The sequence below is a fragment of the Anas acuta genome, chromosome 1 (assembly GCF_963932015.1).
Source record: "Anas acuta chromosome 1, bAnaAcu1.1, whole genome shotgun sequence".
Lineage (NCBI taxonomy): Eukaryota > Metazoa > Chordata > Aves > Anseriformes > Anatidae > Anas > Anas acuta.
Genome location: NC_088979.1, coordinates 6234809 through 6252062, shown reverse-complemented (window position 1 = coordinate 6252062; position 17254 = coordinate 6234809). Strand labels below are relative to the sequence as shown.

General features: G+C 39.8%; 1 protein-coding gene across 3 annotated transcripts in view; it reads right to left on the bottom strand.

Moving 5' to 3' along the window:
- Positions 1-253: 253 nt before the first annotated feature.
- The window catches only part of PICALM (phosphatidylinositol binding clathrin assembly protein), a 64745-nt gene continuing 47744 nt past the window's right edge, over positions 254-17254 (bottom strand). Inside the window, exons 13-21 of one of the 3 annotated variants that reach the window (XM_068656921.1) lie at positions 13382-13489; positions 12341-12472; positions 12220-12250; positions 11683-11782; positions 10219-10242; positions 7984-8043; positions 6193-6297; positions 2550-2652; positions 254-1635 (exon numbers count right to left, since the gene is read on the bottom strand). In XM_068656921.1, the coding sequence (XP_068513022.1) occupies positions 2560-2652; positions 6193-6297; positions 7984-8043; positions 10219-10242; positions 11683-11782; positions 12220-12250; positions 12341-12472; positions 13382-13489 (653 nt within the window). In that variant the 3' untranslated portion in view covers positions 254-1635; positions 2550-2559. The remainder of the gene's footprint in view (positions 1636-2549; positions 2653-6192; positions 6298-7983; positions 8044-10218; positions 10243-11682; positions 11783-12219; positions 12251-12340; positions 12473-13381; positions 13490-17254) is intronic. The other 2 variants (XM_068656985.1, XM_068657070.1) reach the window with 2 other exon arrangements.

Below are 17254 nucleotides of genomic sequence, written 5' to 3'. Positions count from 1 at the left end.
AAAGACTAGAAGATGGGGAAACATCTTCTTAAGGAATCAGCTGTTGCTGCGACAACTCCTTACGATGAACCCAGGCCCTCTGCTACGGCACCACCGGGAAGACGTCGCACAGATCGTGGCATTCACGGCGTGGTGCACGGCCTGCAATAGAAGCTGCACGTGTGAAATACGTTTGGTATTTTATTAAGTAAACAATGCAAGTATCAGTGCACATTTGTAAGCAGCAAAAAAAGAAAAGCACCTCAGACGTTCATACCGTAACAAAATTCTGTGGAAGCTGCATTTTATTTGAAAATCCACCCATCTTTGCTAACATACATTTTAATATTTTAAACAAAAATAGAATCTGCAGAGACAATGCAGCAAGTATGCTTTAATTCATGTACAGAATTGCTTTCATATCACTGACTATCCTTCTGAAGGCCCCTCTGCACCCAGAAGTAATGATGTATTTACACAACGCACCGATCAACAGTGCTGCTTTAATTCTTCATTATCTAAATTCCCACTAGACGTACACAAGGAAGCTACCTCCCGCTTTTAACTCTTAAAAGGTACGTGATCAGAAACATGGCACTTGCCAACTGAAAAGGCTTCCCCCCCACCTCACGATACCTCAATTTTTTAGTTTTTATTTTATTTTGTACAGAAAAGAAGGAAAGTCTTAAAGTGAAAGCAATTCCTCACATTCATTTTGGAAAGGCCTTATAATGTCAAATGTAAAAATAATGACATGCCAAGCACAAAGCAATAAAGTTCCTTCCCAATGCACTAATGCTGAATTAAAAATGTAGTGCTTCTTCTAGTCAGTTAACTGTTCCCTTGCAAAATCCTAGGCACAGAATTGACTATAAGGATTAATGCATTTTACAGCTCTTCCCTAATTCCCATATATACTGAGAATTCATTAGATTCAGACCTTTAAAATATTTAGTGCTCTGTATGTCAGCTGAAAAGCATTCTGAATCAGATTCATTCTTTGTGGATAAAAATCAGACATACTGTATACATCCATACTCATTTCCATAAGGAGTTTTTTTTTTGATACAATATTAATGTTAAATTGATAATCATAAATAAATACAAACAATAATACATAAGGAATGTCTACTGCAAACTGAATATATAATTTTTTTTAAAAAAAGTTAATTTCCATTACTGCTGTGCCTACATTTGTGAGGACTGAAGAAAAGGTAACTGCAAAATTAAGAGTTAGGATTTGACCCTCCCCTCCCCGGAGTCTTGTTTCGAGTTACGGTAAAGGACACATCTCCATTCCCGACAGCATTTCCAAACACCAATCTCAATTTCCCGAATAAAGGCTTCTCTTTGTACGTTACCGATTATGGATATTATTAGAAGCTGAAAGTATTGACGTGTTAGTCACCAGGACAAAAGAACAGATCTCAGTCTTTATTGATGTCAATTCTTGGCTTTGTGTTGTGTGTTGATGCTTTCCGATGGAGCTGTCCCAGGTTCCTTCATTGGTCTTCATCGTGTCACGGCATCACTTAGTGGAAGAGGAGAGTTTGACAGACTGAAGTTCAGTTTTTCCTGGAGTGGGGGCTTACTGGTGAGCACATCTTTTTGGAAACGTTCTTTCTCTTCCATCTAACCCAGTTACATAAACTGAATCTGGAAAGATGAAAAACCTTTGCATTAACATCCAGCATCCCCAGAAGCGGGATTTTACTACAAGCTTGTGTTTTTTTCAAAAGTTTCCATTCCCCATATGCCCAAGATAGCCACAGTTCTGAAGTTAGAATAGAAGTTCACCAAGAAATAAGAACAGATGAGGACATTGTCCAACTATACCAGCCTTCAGAACACCTGCTTGCATTGAGTTGTTCCGTCCAACAACACCACACCCGATTTATCCACAGGACCTCGCCACCAGCAGCACGGTGACACGGATCAGCGCGGCCGCACAGCGAGCTCAAGGCCAAGTTTGCTTTGCTCCAGAGGAAGCACCCAAGGATGAACACACCACGCCGTGCACTACCAGCCTACTCTTTGCACCGTGTGTTCTTACATTATTTTAAGGTTTCACTCATTCTTGCTCCCACCCCCCCCAATAACAACAAGAACACAAGAATCCCATGGCACGTCCCTACCGAAACGCAGCCCCTACACACTTGGAGCCCAGCACCTGGCTGAGCAGTCGGCGAAGGGCATGAGCAGACCGTCAGAAGCAGTCAGGTGCGTGCTGCTAACCCTGAGCCCTCAACATCTTCCTGCTGTTTGTGTACCTGTGAACAGGGGGCAGAACCAGGCTGGTCTCCCTAGCAAGTGCTGCATGCCCTGGCTCCCGCAGTGCAGAAGGGAACTAGCAAACTATTTCCAGTGGGCTGAAGCAAAAAAACACTGCTCTGCTTGATGGGGCCCTTGAACTGCCAAGGATACTGAGATTCCCAGCCACTTCCACAATGCTTCCAACTCGACTGGTTTTTATTAGCGTTTTCTTAAACCACTTCTAGCCATAAAGCATGGATTAGAGCTTTCATTTCTACGTCACAAAACCAGCATCTCCCCAGAATAATGGACAATACCTAAGTTGTTCTACAAGAAATCCTGGAGAGAGAGCTCTGCAAAGGGGTCCTTTCCTGAGGCTCTGTGAGGACTCTGACTGGAAGGGCTGGATGCTGCAGACAGCTAGTAGGAAAGACGACAGAGAAAGGGAAAGAAAAAGAAAAAAAGGTCTCAGAATGACAGAATATGAAAGCTGAACGTGTAATGAAAGGACAAGGGGAGGTTAAGAGGCAAACCTGGTAGAAACCAACTACTAAACCAAGGTTTTGGTCACATGGAAAACAGAAAGCCTCGGCATGGTTGGAGTAATGCGGAAACGAGCCAGAGGTGTCCCTCCAGAAAGGAAACTTGAAGGGGTATTTTCCAAACAAGCAGATAACCTTGCACCCTCCCAGTTTTCTTTGAAAGAAGATACAAAACCTGACACTGCTGGGGAACGTCAGCGCCCTGCCTGCTTCCCAGGGAAAGCTGTTGAACCGTGCCCAGCAGTCACCTGGGTATCTTTCTCCTGAAGAAATAGCTCTCAACATCTTTTCCCCTTAAAGTATGAGGCACGATGGAAAGCACCTAACAGATCATTCTTAACTTGGGGCCTAAAAGGAGAACATGGGATATATTCTTGGGAAATAGGGAAGAGTTTCTCAACTGCTGCTGTTTAAGTGCAAACCAAAGACCACAAGTCCATGCCCTTACAAAAATCCCACTGGACAGCCACGTATTTAAAGCACCCCACTACCAACTCAGCCATACAAAGTACAGAACTGACAGGTAGGGATGCTGTCTTTTCAGCAGCCACTGCTGGAAGGAGCCAATAATCCCCAAGCTGCAATGGCAGGAGTATTTGTTATTTGTTTTCTTGATTTTTTTAAGCTCTTTTTCCCTTTCTTAGCGCTTTCCCAGTTAAAAATGGTGCTTTTTAACAATATGCTTACAGAGCTTGCCTGTTTTTGCTGTTACAAATTAACAGCCAGCTTTCTCCACTTCCAACTCCACCACTTCACTCATAACCAAGTCACAAGTGACCAGCACACACCCACACTCTGTACCCAGTGCAGAATCCCCTGTATGGAGGCGTATTTCCTTCGGAGCCCCTGAGGGTCTTCACAAATACGTGTAACAGGGAACACGCTTACAGGAACTGCTTGTAGCAGTGCCTGGAGTGTAAATTTTGCCATTGCAAAATCACATTTCTCACATAATTTTTTCAGAAACCACCTAGGGAGAAGTTCTTTTAGGATCGATATGCTCTACCAGGACTGAAACCTACCTCCTTCCTGAAAGCCTGCTACCAATGTGGCACCCTGACCCAGTCCCCACAGACAGGTTATGGAAGAGCCATGAGACAGGATGGGAAATGCTCAAGAAGCAGTTTCAGGGTGTCAGAAGCTCTCCTTTCCAACACAGTTCTTACCTCTGGAAAGCTGCAGCTCCCACCCACCCCAACACCACTCTCCAGGATTTGAAGCAGGCTAACGATACCAATGACAAGTCTATCAGTCCTAACTCCAGCAGGGGATGCCCACTGCAACTCCATTTCATGTCACATCCTTTCTCTTCGTGATCAAATGACTTGAAGCTGCATAATAAAAATCCCGTTAAATTGGTATTAATTGGAAATTTACCAAATTATGTCCAAAGAAATGGCCCAGTTTGAAAGCAGTGTGGAAGACTGGTAGGTTTAGAGCTCTGCCATTTGTGTAACATCAGCATGGAACCAGAAATAGAGGTGAAATTTCAAGAAGTCTGTTCACATCAAATACTTACTAGATGGCCCAGCTAAATTCAGACAAGAAAGTAACTCAGAATTATTTTAACAAGACTCTAATTATTAAAAAGGAAGCCCAAAACCAGTGTAAAATATAGTCAGACAAAGTTTTCTACATGTATTGCCTCTATCTAGAATACTGCTTATAAATATAACTAAAACCAGAATGTACCACAGCAGTTTTTTAGCAAAAGCATTTAAGAACAACAGCACTGGCCATTGGTTCCTCTAGCACTAACAGGTCTAGAGCTGGATTTCCCCTCCTTACTGCCTCGTGTTCGTGCCATTTGAAATGCAAGGCTCTGTGTGGGACCAGACCCAAAGCCTCACCTCCATCACCTTCTGCTTTACTGAAGTCAAATTTCTGAAAACTCAGCACCTGCAAGTAACACACACTGTCTGAATGAAAATCCTTCCTGGTCATTTGGTAAGCGCAGAGTCAAAGGGCGTGTTTTCAACCAAATTCATTTCTGCAGGAACCAAGCATGCTGTCAGATAAGCACAATAAACATAACTCTACACACCTCACTTGTGATTAATTCCTCCTTTTCCTGTTATGACAGCCAGCTGGGATTCAACCCAGACCAAGCCCTGCAATGTCAAATGAGGCAGGAAGGCTCAACCCACCTATTTAGACCCACCTACCTGTTTATAAGTGAATTAGACAGGCCTGCCTAATTAGGCAGGTCAAACATTTTTTCCATGAAATACATAAAACCCCAAGCAAAAGTTGCTGAACCACTTGCCTGAAGTGACAATGAATGTACAAATCTGCTTTTAGAAGTCCAAAAGAAAGTGGATTGCAAACACCATTTCTAGATGAAGAAACCTAACAGTGGCTCTTTCACAGAAAGCCTTTAAAAAAATAAATCTACCCACATAACTCTAAAATGAGAAGAGGTTGGATACTGTCCACTGGAAGCATAAAACAGCTTTTCCTGTTAAGGATCAGACTAAGGCACTGGAGAAAATTGAGGCTTTTTTTTTTTTTTCTGTTGAGTCTGTTCCCTCCACACTCCAGAGGCCCCAAAACACACACCCACCCACAAGTATGAGTGCTTCACCTAAATGAAGAAATACCTGCATGTTTCTGAACCTACAAAGACAAAGCTTTGATCTTACTCTATAGTAAGATCAAAATACAATCCCAATATATTACATATTTTTTAAAAATAGAATCATGAAGTACAGCGTGAACTTTAAGAAGCATGTGACTGGCAAGTAAAAACATGCAGCATTAATACTGGAGTTCCAATCTTCCAACTAAACTTGGCTCCACCTTACTACACTTATTAAATATAAGTATCTCAATAAATTCTCAATGATCTCACTATTTTCTGAAAATAGTATGGAGTTATCCACCGTTTGTTCCCCCCCACGTTCTTCCCTCTTCCCCTATTTCTTGGTCCAAGTCCAGGCAATCTTCCCAGTGACAGAAGTTTGCAAAACAAACAAGAAAAGGGAAGAATTCAGGAGCAGCAAGGATAGTCTGCTACTGTCAGTGTTTAGAGTATCCCTTCATCACATCATTTATTGCAGTTTGTTAGGTAATGGATCTATACAGAACATTACATGAGAACCTAAAAAAACAGGAACACTTAGCATCTCACTTACAGGGAAATACCAGAGTGGTTTGCAGCTATTGAATATCTTTACTATACTGTAAACAAAGGAAAACCTCAGTCATACTTCCAGAAGAACAATGGCGTAAGACATCACCTGCTTTGTTTTTGTAAAACAAACTTGATGCCATCACCCTGGACAGAAGACTCAATCCTCACATGAACTAACATGCTTGTGCAATGCATTTGTCCAACACGAGATACTGAAATACCTTTAAAGAAACTGACCCAGCTATAATTTGTTCCTTTTGAGTTTGGAATTTTGAATATACACACCTGTGCTCCTGGTACAGGGCCGAAAGGGTTTGGTGGTCTCATGACGGGCTGACTGTATATTAAAGTTGGCTGTGTCATTACTGGAATACCTCCCATCTGTGATGGCTGAAAAAAAAATCAGGACAATATTAAGTCATACGTAGCATTAACATATTTCAACTAATTAAGAAGAGAAAGGAAGATGGTAAGTGCATGAAAAGCCTTGGTCATATTTGATATGTGCAGTCATATAAAACATTTCTACATTATTCCACAAATACAGGTTACTAGTAAGAAACAGCATTGTTAAGGAATATTCACAGTAACAACAAAGCCCATTTAATCTCTTGCTGCACAGATCTGAAACACTGAAATACTTGTTTAAACACAGCATTTGTGCTGCTTGTCTTGCCCCTAAAGCTGAAGTCTGACAACACTTCCTAGTACATGCCTCCAAAAGTGTAAGAGTGATTTTACAGAGCTGGTGGAGTTCAGGAAAAATTAAAAACTGAGATCTATGCATAAAGTTAACAGTAAGTCATTTTGTAATCAAAGTCTAAAGTGTTCCGAGAGTCTGGCTGAGTCAAATTAAGAATTTAACCTATAATAATGGTTTTAGGAGCATATTAATGCTCTTAAGAAAAACTAAAGACTAGCTTGTAAAACAGGTCAACATTTATGAGATTTCTCACAGTAAATGTCTTGAGTCAAGCATGAATGAGCCCGAGTGACTTTTGGGATGTGTCCTAAGGCCGATCAGTCATTCTGTAACAGCCCATCTCATCCATCTGCTCAGATGTTGCATGTTTTTAAATAAGTAACAGCAACTCAGAACAACAGAGCTACGACTACTATTAATTCTAGTTGCCATTTCCTACTGGCATTTAAAGCTGCTTTATGCAAGATTACTTTCTAAAGATGATACCTTCCCCAGCTGCTCAATCAGAATCACCAAGAAAATGCTTCTTGTACCTGCAGTGTCAGCTTGTGTTGACCAAGTTTGAAGGGGATGGGTAATGGAGAACACAAGACCCTCCAGAACACCGTTTGTCACACTGGCTGTTTACTTACTGAAGGCATAGGAATTATAAATCATGAATCAAATTTGAATATATGATGAAGCATTACAGCTTTTTCTATTGTACAAATCAGGGAGCCACTGAGCAAAATAATTGTTCCAGGAAAACTCCCTCAGAACTGTGCTATATCAGTACAAGCACACTAATAAAGAAGAGTTAAAGCACATCATTTCAGAAGTGTTCTTCATTCCAACTTGAAAATAACACTGAACAACTTTGCAGAGCAACAAGCAGCGAAGTCAGGTCTGTATCAAAAGACTTGTGGTACACAGCAGCAAGAGCTGCAATTCTCAAGCAACACCATGACACAGTGCCACAACCTCACAGGTTTATAGCATCATCCATTCAGATACCTTTTGCTGAGGTTGGGAGCACGGACCTGGGGATGGTTTCAGTTCAGTAATAAAACACTCCTGTTGCGAGTGTGGCTATACTTACATGATATATCTATTCCTACACCAACAGAGCCCAACAAGAACACAGTGTCTTAATTTAAACAAAAAACAACCAAGTAAAGTAAGAAAGGCCTGAATTTCATGTAAAAAGACACTATACTCACGCAGAAAACCAGGTTTTTAATGATCTGGTGAAGAATAAGGGGCTGAAATTCAGTCTTCAGGGAAGTAGTTCACAAAAAAATCACCGCTACTGCAATAAGCTGTTAAACTGCAATAAGCAATGAAATCCTAACAGAGTGTCTGACTTCTGCTGGAGTTACAGCAGCTGTACTTACCATCCCATAGCCCATCATTCCTGTCGGTGTTGTGGCAGGGTATGCCATGACGGGTGGTGCCTGAAGGGACAAACAGGGGTGAAATGAGAGGAGGAGCCCAGCTGCACGCTGCTAACGCTGCAGCGCTTGGCACATCATGAATATAGCAAAGAGCAATTATGCACTTATTAGAAGTTGCAGTCTTGAGTTAAAATGTACCCAAACTATTGGAGATAGAGTATCTAAGCTAAAGCTTCTAGATGACCTTGATAATTTTATAATTAAATATTTGCTTTCGAACTGTTTGAATTCTGGCTGACTAAACTGCAAGCTACCATTTTCCTGGCTTTCTTCGCTTTCTCTTTAAAGAACAAAGTATGATAAACAGAAATTTTAGAGGGAAGATTCAGAATTTTTTTTTGAATCCCATGAAGTAAATGTTTATATTTCAAAATCAGAAGTAACAGTGCACAGAGGATCTTAAGAGAGAATTTTAAGGATCAAAAGGCCAAATTCCCATTGCTTTTGCGGACATTACAGGAATTCTCCTCTTTTTAGCCAAGGGATTTTCCTACCATGTTCCAGTATAAATTCAATTTTAACATCTAAGGATTGGGATGGTAACTTAACTGGCTTTTCTTGTCTCTTGTTCAGTCTCAAAGTAAATCTAGGCAACAGGGTGATTAGTTCTAAAGCTACAGTGGGATCATTCACTAAAGCAGACAGAACTCCAAAAATAATTTGATTTACGTCTACGTAGAAGATGTGAATCTGCACCTTACATTCCCTCTCACTCACCCACTGAGTGCACTCAATTTGAATAGGTTAAAAATCCCCTTAATACTTTATAGATGTGCTTATATTACCCGTAACCCACTCGTAACTTTTGTGAAGTTACAAGAATGCTGTCAACAGGAAAAAATTGGGATGAAGCTACTGTTTATAAACAACTTGGCAACATATACAGAAAAACAGCTGACAACTCTTAGAAAGTAGAAAAATATTTTAAAGACAGCTCTTCATATCAGAACCTCTTTGTTTTTTCAGTTTCATGGGCCACTTTTGAAATTAGTATAAACTCTTACAAGGACAAAAAATGTTTTGTTGTTTTTCTGGACTACAAATTGTGCTTATAAGTATTCAGATAGCTTGCTGTCTAACCTCTCCACCTCCTGTCAGCTTCTCTTAAGAAAAAGTTTAATTTCCATGTCCTGTGCTGTGGGGAGTACTGTTCACGATGAGACAAAGACCATACACATCTCAGTGCACGGGAGATTGTTAATACAGAAAAAAGGGAATCAGCAAAATATCCATAATTCTGCACTAATTACAGCAGACAAGTGGTAACCTAACAAATAAGGCATCAGCAATGCTGCTTCTGGAGTCAGTTCTGAAGTATCAGCTGCCTGCTCACGTACAGTGGCTGGTGTCACTGGCATTTCAATCGTCACCAGGACAGATTTCCCCAATCAAGAATCATCTACACTGCCTACTACCCAGGTACTCCACACAGCAGGAAAGGCTGCCCTGAAGGGTTTTGTTTGCCTGTTTTTTTGTTTTATTGCTTCCTTTTTTTTTTTTTTTTTTTTTTTTTGCTTACGCACTTACAAACATGCTGACTAAATTTGTTTTGTGAGTGCTCAAGTATAGACCTACCACCTTTTATTAGTTACCCTGCAATGAAAACAGGATACAGGGAAAGACCAATATTTACATTTAAAAACCTCTGAAAGGAAAAGAAACTGCATTCCTCAGACAGCAAGCACAGGTTACTGCTTGCCCACTGTAAACTGTCAGCGTGGATGTTCTTTTTTTATAGGAGCATTGATGGCATATTGGTCTCTCCCCACTAAAAAAAAATTCAAGATCTACCATAAACGTGGATAAAGTGCCAAGTATAACAGAAGCCCGTGAGATTTCATGCAGTTATTCAAACACAAACACCTTATCTTCATTCAAAAGTCACCAAGTGCATTAAAGGCAGCACAGACACACACCCCAGCTCTCTGGCAGCAAATGGTACAGTTTAAAGCAAGGAAAAAAATCTCGGTACTTCCCATGCCATCATTCGAGTCAAGAGCCTGCAGAACACCTATGAAGTTTGTGTATGCTAGGAGAAGCTCAATTTTTTGGCACACCAAGGATTTTAAAATGAGAAATGTGTAAATAGCAAGAAGGTTATGAGATTCTGCAACAGCAGTGGTTAATATCAGCATGCCAGTTGATTGCAAAAAGGCTGTGGGTTGTTTCACTTACGTATTGTGGAAAATGCATGCCATTCTGTATTTCCCAGGGAGAACAATTACATAATGCAATAACACTGGATTAGAAGCAAATACTTACACAACGGAATATACACAGATAGCATTTTAGTTCACAAATACATTAAATGTCTACCCCAACACATTCTTGTAATTCAAGTCATTTAATGAGACAACGTACATCTGTGATACTGTCACCAGTAGGTTCGTCACTAGTTTGCATAGTCCATTTATTTGATATATGCCTTTTTTCTGAAGGCAAGAAAGCCTTATTTTCAAAAGCATATTTATTTAGCAAGCAGCAGCAACTCCACAATAAATAGACCAGCACTGGAAGACAAACTTTCTTCTAGATTATTTCTAGTTTCCTCTTTTTTTTTTTTTTTAATGTTAACAGAACAGTTTCACAGGATAAGTGTCTCAAAAGTGTCTCTAAGGAATAAAAGCCGTTAAGTTTAATGACTTATCACAAGAAGATGTACACACAGGACACAAGTTATTCAACAGATCCAAGCACACACGTAAACTTAAACCACCAGTCGTTAAAGCAGGTGAGGAGTCCCAGTTTCTTCAATCCCTACAGTAAGGCCCACAAATATTTCTGTCTACGTGACTGAGCTGGAAATGGGCACCCACTAGGGAAGATCTGGTGGATCCAGAGAGAGACTCTTTCCTAATCCACGATGTTTTATTATTATCCTGTGGCTTCAACCTTCCCCAGTCAGTTACAGCTGCAATAAATCCTCAGGGACTTTTTGCTACCTGTTCTGTCAGTTCTCCAGGTCATTCGTGAAGGGTGAGTAGGATTCACATACAAAAGTGTTCATTAGCATATAAACTTGGTTTTGGACACATTAGTCAAGAAACCTTGCCCTACACGCTATCCAACCCCCTTGCCAACACTACATGCTAGAATAAACACTAAAAATAGACGTCACCAAAACTGACATGCATTAAAAACGATTGCACACATCAGGGCAGGAAAGCAGTAGTTACATACATTGAGAAAGCTATAGCCTGCGTTGCTGCACAGACACCTGTGCAAGTACCCCAGGATTAATCTTCCAGCCTATTCTCACCCCCAGAGCACGCTACATGTTGTAACATTAGACGTGCTTGACGTATGGATGCACCTAAGAACACACTTTCCACACTTCTACTTATCCAGACTGTAAAGTGCCCTCCCACATCACCTCAATTCACAGCTTTATGTCAGTTTAGTGAAACACGAAGCCACGAGACAGACTGGTCAAATACTAATTAATGATGAACTTGCATGTCACACTGCAACTCATTTACTAGAACTGCACAGCTGACAAAAACAAAATCCAAAACACACATCTCAAACTGACTTCTTCAATTTTCTACTGCAACTACAGGTCACTTCCAAATTTCAGTTATTTATCAGTCCACATACCTAATTACACAGAACTCTATTTTAAAATGAGCATTTGCTTACCAACGTCGGAGCGTTCCACGCAGTTGTAGGTGCAATCTTGGGTTGCCAGTTGGAACCACCTGTTAGTTTCTTTTCACCTGGCTGAGTCCAGTTTACATCACTTCAAATAAATTTGTAAATGGTTAGAAAACAATGGATTTGCTTACAGAATTCCCTCAGGCAAGTACCATTTCCTCTTTGAAATGTGACTTTCATTCAGCAAAGGAGTTGAAGAAAGGTCTCACAACAACTTGCTTTTGGTAGGAAAAGCAAAGTAAGGTCTCTAGCTTGAGCCACTTCAGCTTTATCTAAGCTCAGTCAAGTTCCCTTGTTGACACCTTGCCTGATATTATCACTGCCATTACTACTCCACCTACAATCACCTTCAACCAGCTTTCAACAATTCATTGCATCTCATATGAGAAATGCAGCCCTATCATCCCAAGCATGCTCTGAAGGTTAACACAATATTGTTATAGAAAGATTTGAACCTGTACTTCCATAAAATATCGCTACCAAGAAAATCAAAATGTTCAACTTTTGATTAGGCATACTCACTTTTTAGCAGTTCCATTTCCAATGCCCAAATCTGTCACAAAGTAGGAAAAAAACACTACTGAAATTCCATTCACTTAGAAGAATTAAATAAGCATTTATATGCAAGTCATTCAATACTTACTGCCTACAAGGTTGGCTAAAGATGAATCCAGATCATCTGACACTAACTTGTTCGGTGGTACTTTGGCAACTGGAAGACTCTGGTTTTGGGAGGCCACTGTTGGTTTTAGGAGACCACCTAATTCATCAAAGCCTATGAATGATAAGCAAAATAAGCAATTTGAGTCACAGGCCTCCTGTGAACGTTCAGTTAAGTAGACAGCAAGTTCAACACAAAAGCTAAAATACAAACTTTAACCTAGTGATACTACAAAGTATAAGAAGTAGAAGACTACTATGCCTATGGACAAAGGAGATATTTAGTACAGGAAGGAGATTTTACTCTACTAGTTTTACTTATGTGACATCTATTTTACATGAAATGGATTCACAATGACTAAAGCAATGGAAATGTAAAACAAAATTAAGAATATCTAGAAGATTACAATCTTATCAAAATATGTATTTTTGTTTTTAAGCAGATCACTGGTTTGGCCAAAACTAATCCAATACCAAAAGAATCCAATGTCAAAAGACCAGAAAGTATTTACTTTCCAGATGCTCAAAAGAACATATGATTACAATCCAAATTAACTGTTTTGATTATTTTCAGGGAATGATCATAGAAGATAAATCATCTCCACATCCAAATATAATACATCAGTAAATAAGTGTTAAGAAATGTGTTGCACGAAAAGAAGCAACATTAACTCTACTTCTTATGACTGTGGTCCAAGTGCAATCTTACGTTGACAACACAAATGAAAAAGGCTGTTCACTGTGTGAAGTTTTAATGCACAAAAGCTTTAAGTGTAGGAAATAAATGTAAACATTTCATCAGAATGCATGCAGAAATAGCATGTAAGGAACAAGTTTTTTGATCGTCCAAGAAAGAGCTGGATGAAAAATGCTGTTATTGACCTTTTAAAGCCCGCCTTTTTTTTTTTTTTTCAGCTGGAACATTGTCACAGCAGTATGAGTAAAAACAGATTAAGAGATTTATACTTCACCAATAAATAAAATGTTAAAGGACATATGCCATCTATTTTAGTACATGTCTTACCACCAGAATCTAGGACAACATTAGAAGATTTGTTTCCAAACACAGACTCAAAGTCAACATTAAGGCCAGCTGATGGCTGTGGTTGAGCAACAGGGGACGGAGTGAACCCTGTGGGGAAAAAGAAGGAAGTTTAATGTTTTTGTGAAGTATATTTCCCATAAATTTACCTTCTTATGCAAGATAAGCCAAACAAAGACGTAGATTATTTAAGTACTGCAGAAAGATTAGGAATACCTCAAATACCCAGATTATACCCTGACATCAAGAAGCATATAGGGAAAGAGCTAAAAGCAGTTTAAAGATATTCCTAAAAAAAAAAAAAAAAAGCTTCTCTCAAAATATAGGGCACATAGGCCATGGCAGACCTTCGCCCCATTGCTAAATCTCTGCCCTATTTGTAACATCTTTCCTTTTTTACAAACTACTTACAATAGATGTATTAAGAAATAATCATTGTGCTTTTGCAGGCAATGCAAGTGGCTGGATACAGAATCTGTTTCAAAATCAGCTGCCTGCAGAATGCTCTCTTCATCTTTTGTGATAGCTGAGCTCCTCTCAGATACAACCAGAGCAAAATCCATACTATCCCAAGATGCCTGACTTGTAACCTCTCAGTTAGAGGCTCCTAATACTAACATTTTTATAACGCTTGCTTTGTTATATTTGAGAACACATTAATTACTTCATTTGTCTCCTCTCGTGTACCTATAAAGCAGATACAGTTTGCTTGTTAAGTGTTCTCCAAATACATATATTTTTTTCAATGCTTAGAAAGTTTATCACAGCACAAAGTATTGAGATTTTGGGGCAGTATTACATAAAGTTGATGGCTCAATAATATGAAAGTGAGTGCTGAGCTGTTTCTAAACTCACATTTCTGATGTTACATATACCACACATGCAAGCCCGTGCATACATGTGTGCCTCTACATCTCGACATTCAGGCAGTTACAGAAGTAGTTATTCCTTTTGTGTGAAAAGCACCAAGGGATGCAATGCCAGCGTGAAAACCAACTTTTCTGTTAGAGAACAGAAAATTTGATGATACAGAGAAATAAAAGGAAAGGGTGACAAATAATTTAGTAATAAAACATCTCCATGAACTGATGTGTCAGATTTCATGTTGTTTGCTGTGACAGCTCATTTCAATCTTACTGTTCTCCTGAAATAAGTGAGCTTTCACCTAACAATTAGTAACTATGTGGTGCTATCCTTGTACAGAAACTTCACAGACTAGACTGATTTGGATCACCTTTTCTTCTTATTTGTTTTAAAGGAACATACAAGTCAAAGGCATCCACTGCTAAGAAATTATACAGCTTATATTAAAAACAAACCAAAGGAAAATTTTGACCAGCATACAGCAACACAAGGGCAGCAGTAATGTGGGAGAGGATAGAGGGTAAATAACAAACCAAAATGAGTATCTTTGTGACAAGTATACCGTCAGGTTGTAACAAGCCATTTCAGAGACTCTGAACTGCAGATAGGAATTCCTTTGATGGGATGTCCTGCAACTCTTAAAATCGAGCCTGTACCAATAAAAAATGTGACTTCAAATAGCTCTGATTTTTCTTTAAGAAAATGGGCTTAACTGGTACAAGCTAAACCTCCTGCTCTCACATTTTAGGATGTTTCAAGCTACGTAAAGCTAAGCAAGAAGACAAAACGTTACATGGGACTCCTTTGAGTCAGGCTCTGAGAAGATCTAATCCTACTCTTGGTAGGAACCATCAGTCCAGGGCACGTTGTCTAACCTACACATTGGGAAAGGTACAAAGGCCAGACAGAGCTCCTTTAAGAGAGTAAAACAAGACTTGACAGGAACTAATTATTCTATTTTTTGGATATGGAACAAAGGAAACAGTGACATGGAGGATTTAACCTTTCATTAAATGACTCCAGTTGGTTTCTATGTAAAGACAGTAAAACAAAACGTAACTTTATGTGCTTAAGAATTAACTCTCCCACAAAACATTCACTGAAGGTATTCCTAAACCTGGCATTGCAGCAATGTGAACACTCTTTCCGCCTGGTTTAGATGGATTATCTGTCAAAGTCCACAGCCTGGTTAACAACTGTCAGCAAGGTATTCCTGAAATAGCATCAGTGCCAAGTCACTATGCTGACACTACACAGCTGCCCAAGTGATTAGATGGTAATTTAATGCAGCAAAGACCTCTTGCATGTTTTGTTGCAAACCTTTGTTCTAGTTTAGTGCACTGCTTATGAGCAGGATATCAACCGAAGTGGCAGAAGCAGCAACATCCCAGTCTCTTTGTCTTCAAAACAGTGAGGCTGAGTTAGATGAGAAGGTATTTAAAATGTGGAAGCCTTTCATGTGGTGTGCGACACCATGGGAACTACAGGAAATCCTGAAATGGGGAGATACTCATTTCTCATACTAAATACTTAGCACGAGCTGAAAATAGATAAATCACTTGTGACAACACATCTAGCTTAAGCACTACTACATGAATCAAAGTTGGAGGCAAAGTAATAACACACTTCTGTAGCCAATGATATACCTACTAGCTCTAGGCACACAACACATTCACATTTCCGTGCTCGTGGTAAGGCTGAATCCCATTACCTACCTCCAAATAGACCAGCTACAGAAGAAGGCTCATTGCGGAAATGAGAAGCATTAGGGTAAGCTTGAGGACCACAAAAAGAGTCTGATAAGGCATGGCACACAAAAGAGAGAAAGCCAGGAAAGGAGAAGAAGGAGAGTTACAGAAAGAGAACCAAGATATACTCAATTTGCTATTCAGAAGTTTAATTTCAGGTTAGCCTATAAACCCACATATAATCTAATAACATAGAAATAACACAATGAAATTAATACACACAAGACATACAAGAAACAAGTTTTCATTGTCTATAACACTAAAGGGAAGAAGAACGGTTTCAACACCACAGCTATGTTAGGATAAACACATTTTTCTTTTCTTTTCAAGCAAATGCCATGTTTTACACCCTTGGGAAAAAAAACAAGTGTAAAAGCTTCAAGGCATTTTTTTTAATATACCTGACGTATAATGATACAGCCCAACAGTGGATTCATATTTGGTTGCCACAAAGGGATTTAGTTCAGTAAATGGATTGTAATGATCTAAAGAATCAGAAAGAATTATTTTAAATCCACGTTCACATTAATGTAGCACCTTGCCTGTGCTACCACTAAAGCTGCATCTACATTTCACTGAGCAATCTGCCAGGAAGTCACACTTTGGATCGAGACACGACTTTACAGAATGAGATGCTGGAAGGGAAAGCAGGGTCACAAGGCCATCCATCTCCGGTGACTTCAGGGCTGGAGTGTGATGAATGTGACACCAAACCATCCCCAAGGCCCACCCAGCTGCTCGCTGACAGCCCTGCACTGACACAGCTTTTTGTATGGCTGCAGAACAAATGCACAGGATGTGGTGGAATAACATCCCTAGTGAAAAAGGTGTATTTCAAACAGTCATTCTCCATCCGCCTGCAGCCATACACATTGTCTTGGAAGCATGGGAAAGAGAGATTAGAGAAAGACCAGGTTATTATGCAGGAGTAACAGCTTGAAGTATTTGTAAGCTCCTGCCTTAGCCAGCTAATCTGCCCTGGGAATTCTGGACAGGAGTTTCACAGCACAAGTTCTGCTCTGGAGACTTGCTTCTCTTCCTCTCCCCCCACCAAAAAAAGACAAGACAGAAAACTAGTCAAAATATAGGTGGTATGCCTATCTCTGAAACAATCCTTTGTTTTATCCCTGTTAACAGATGTCAGAGCTACCAAATCTCTCTTATAAGACAGTCTGGATTCTTCTGAGATCTATTCTAGTGGGGTTCAACCTGCAAAAAGAAAGCCCCGTTGGTTCGGTAAGGC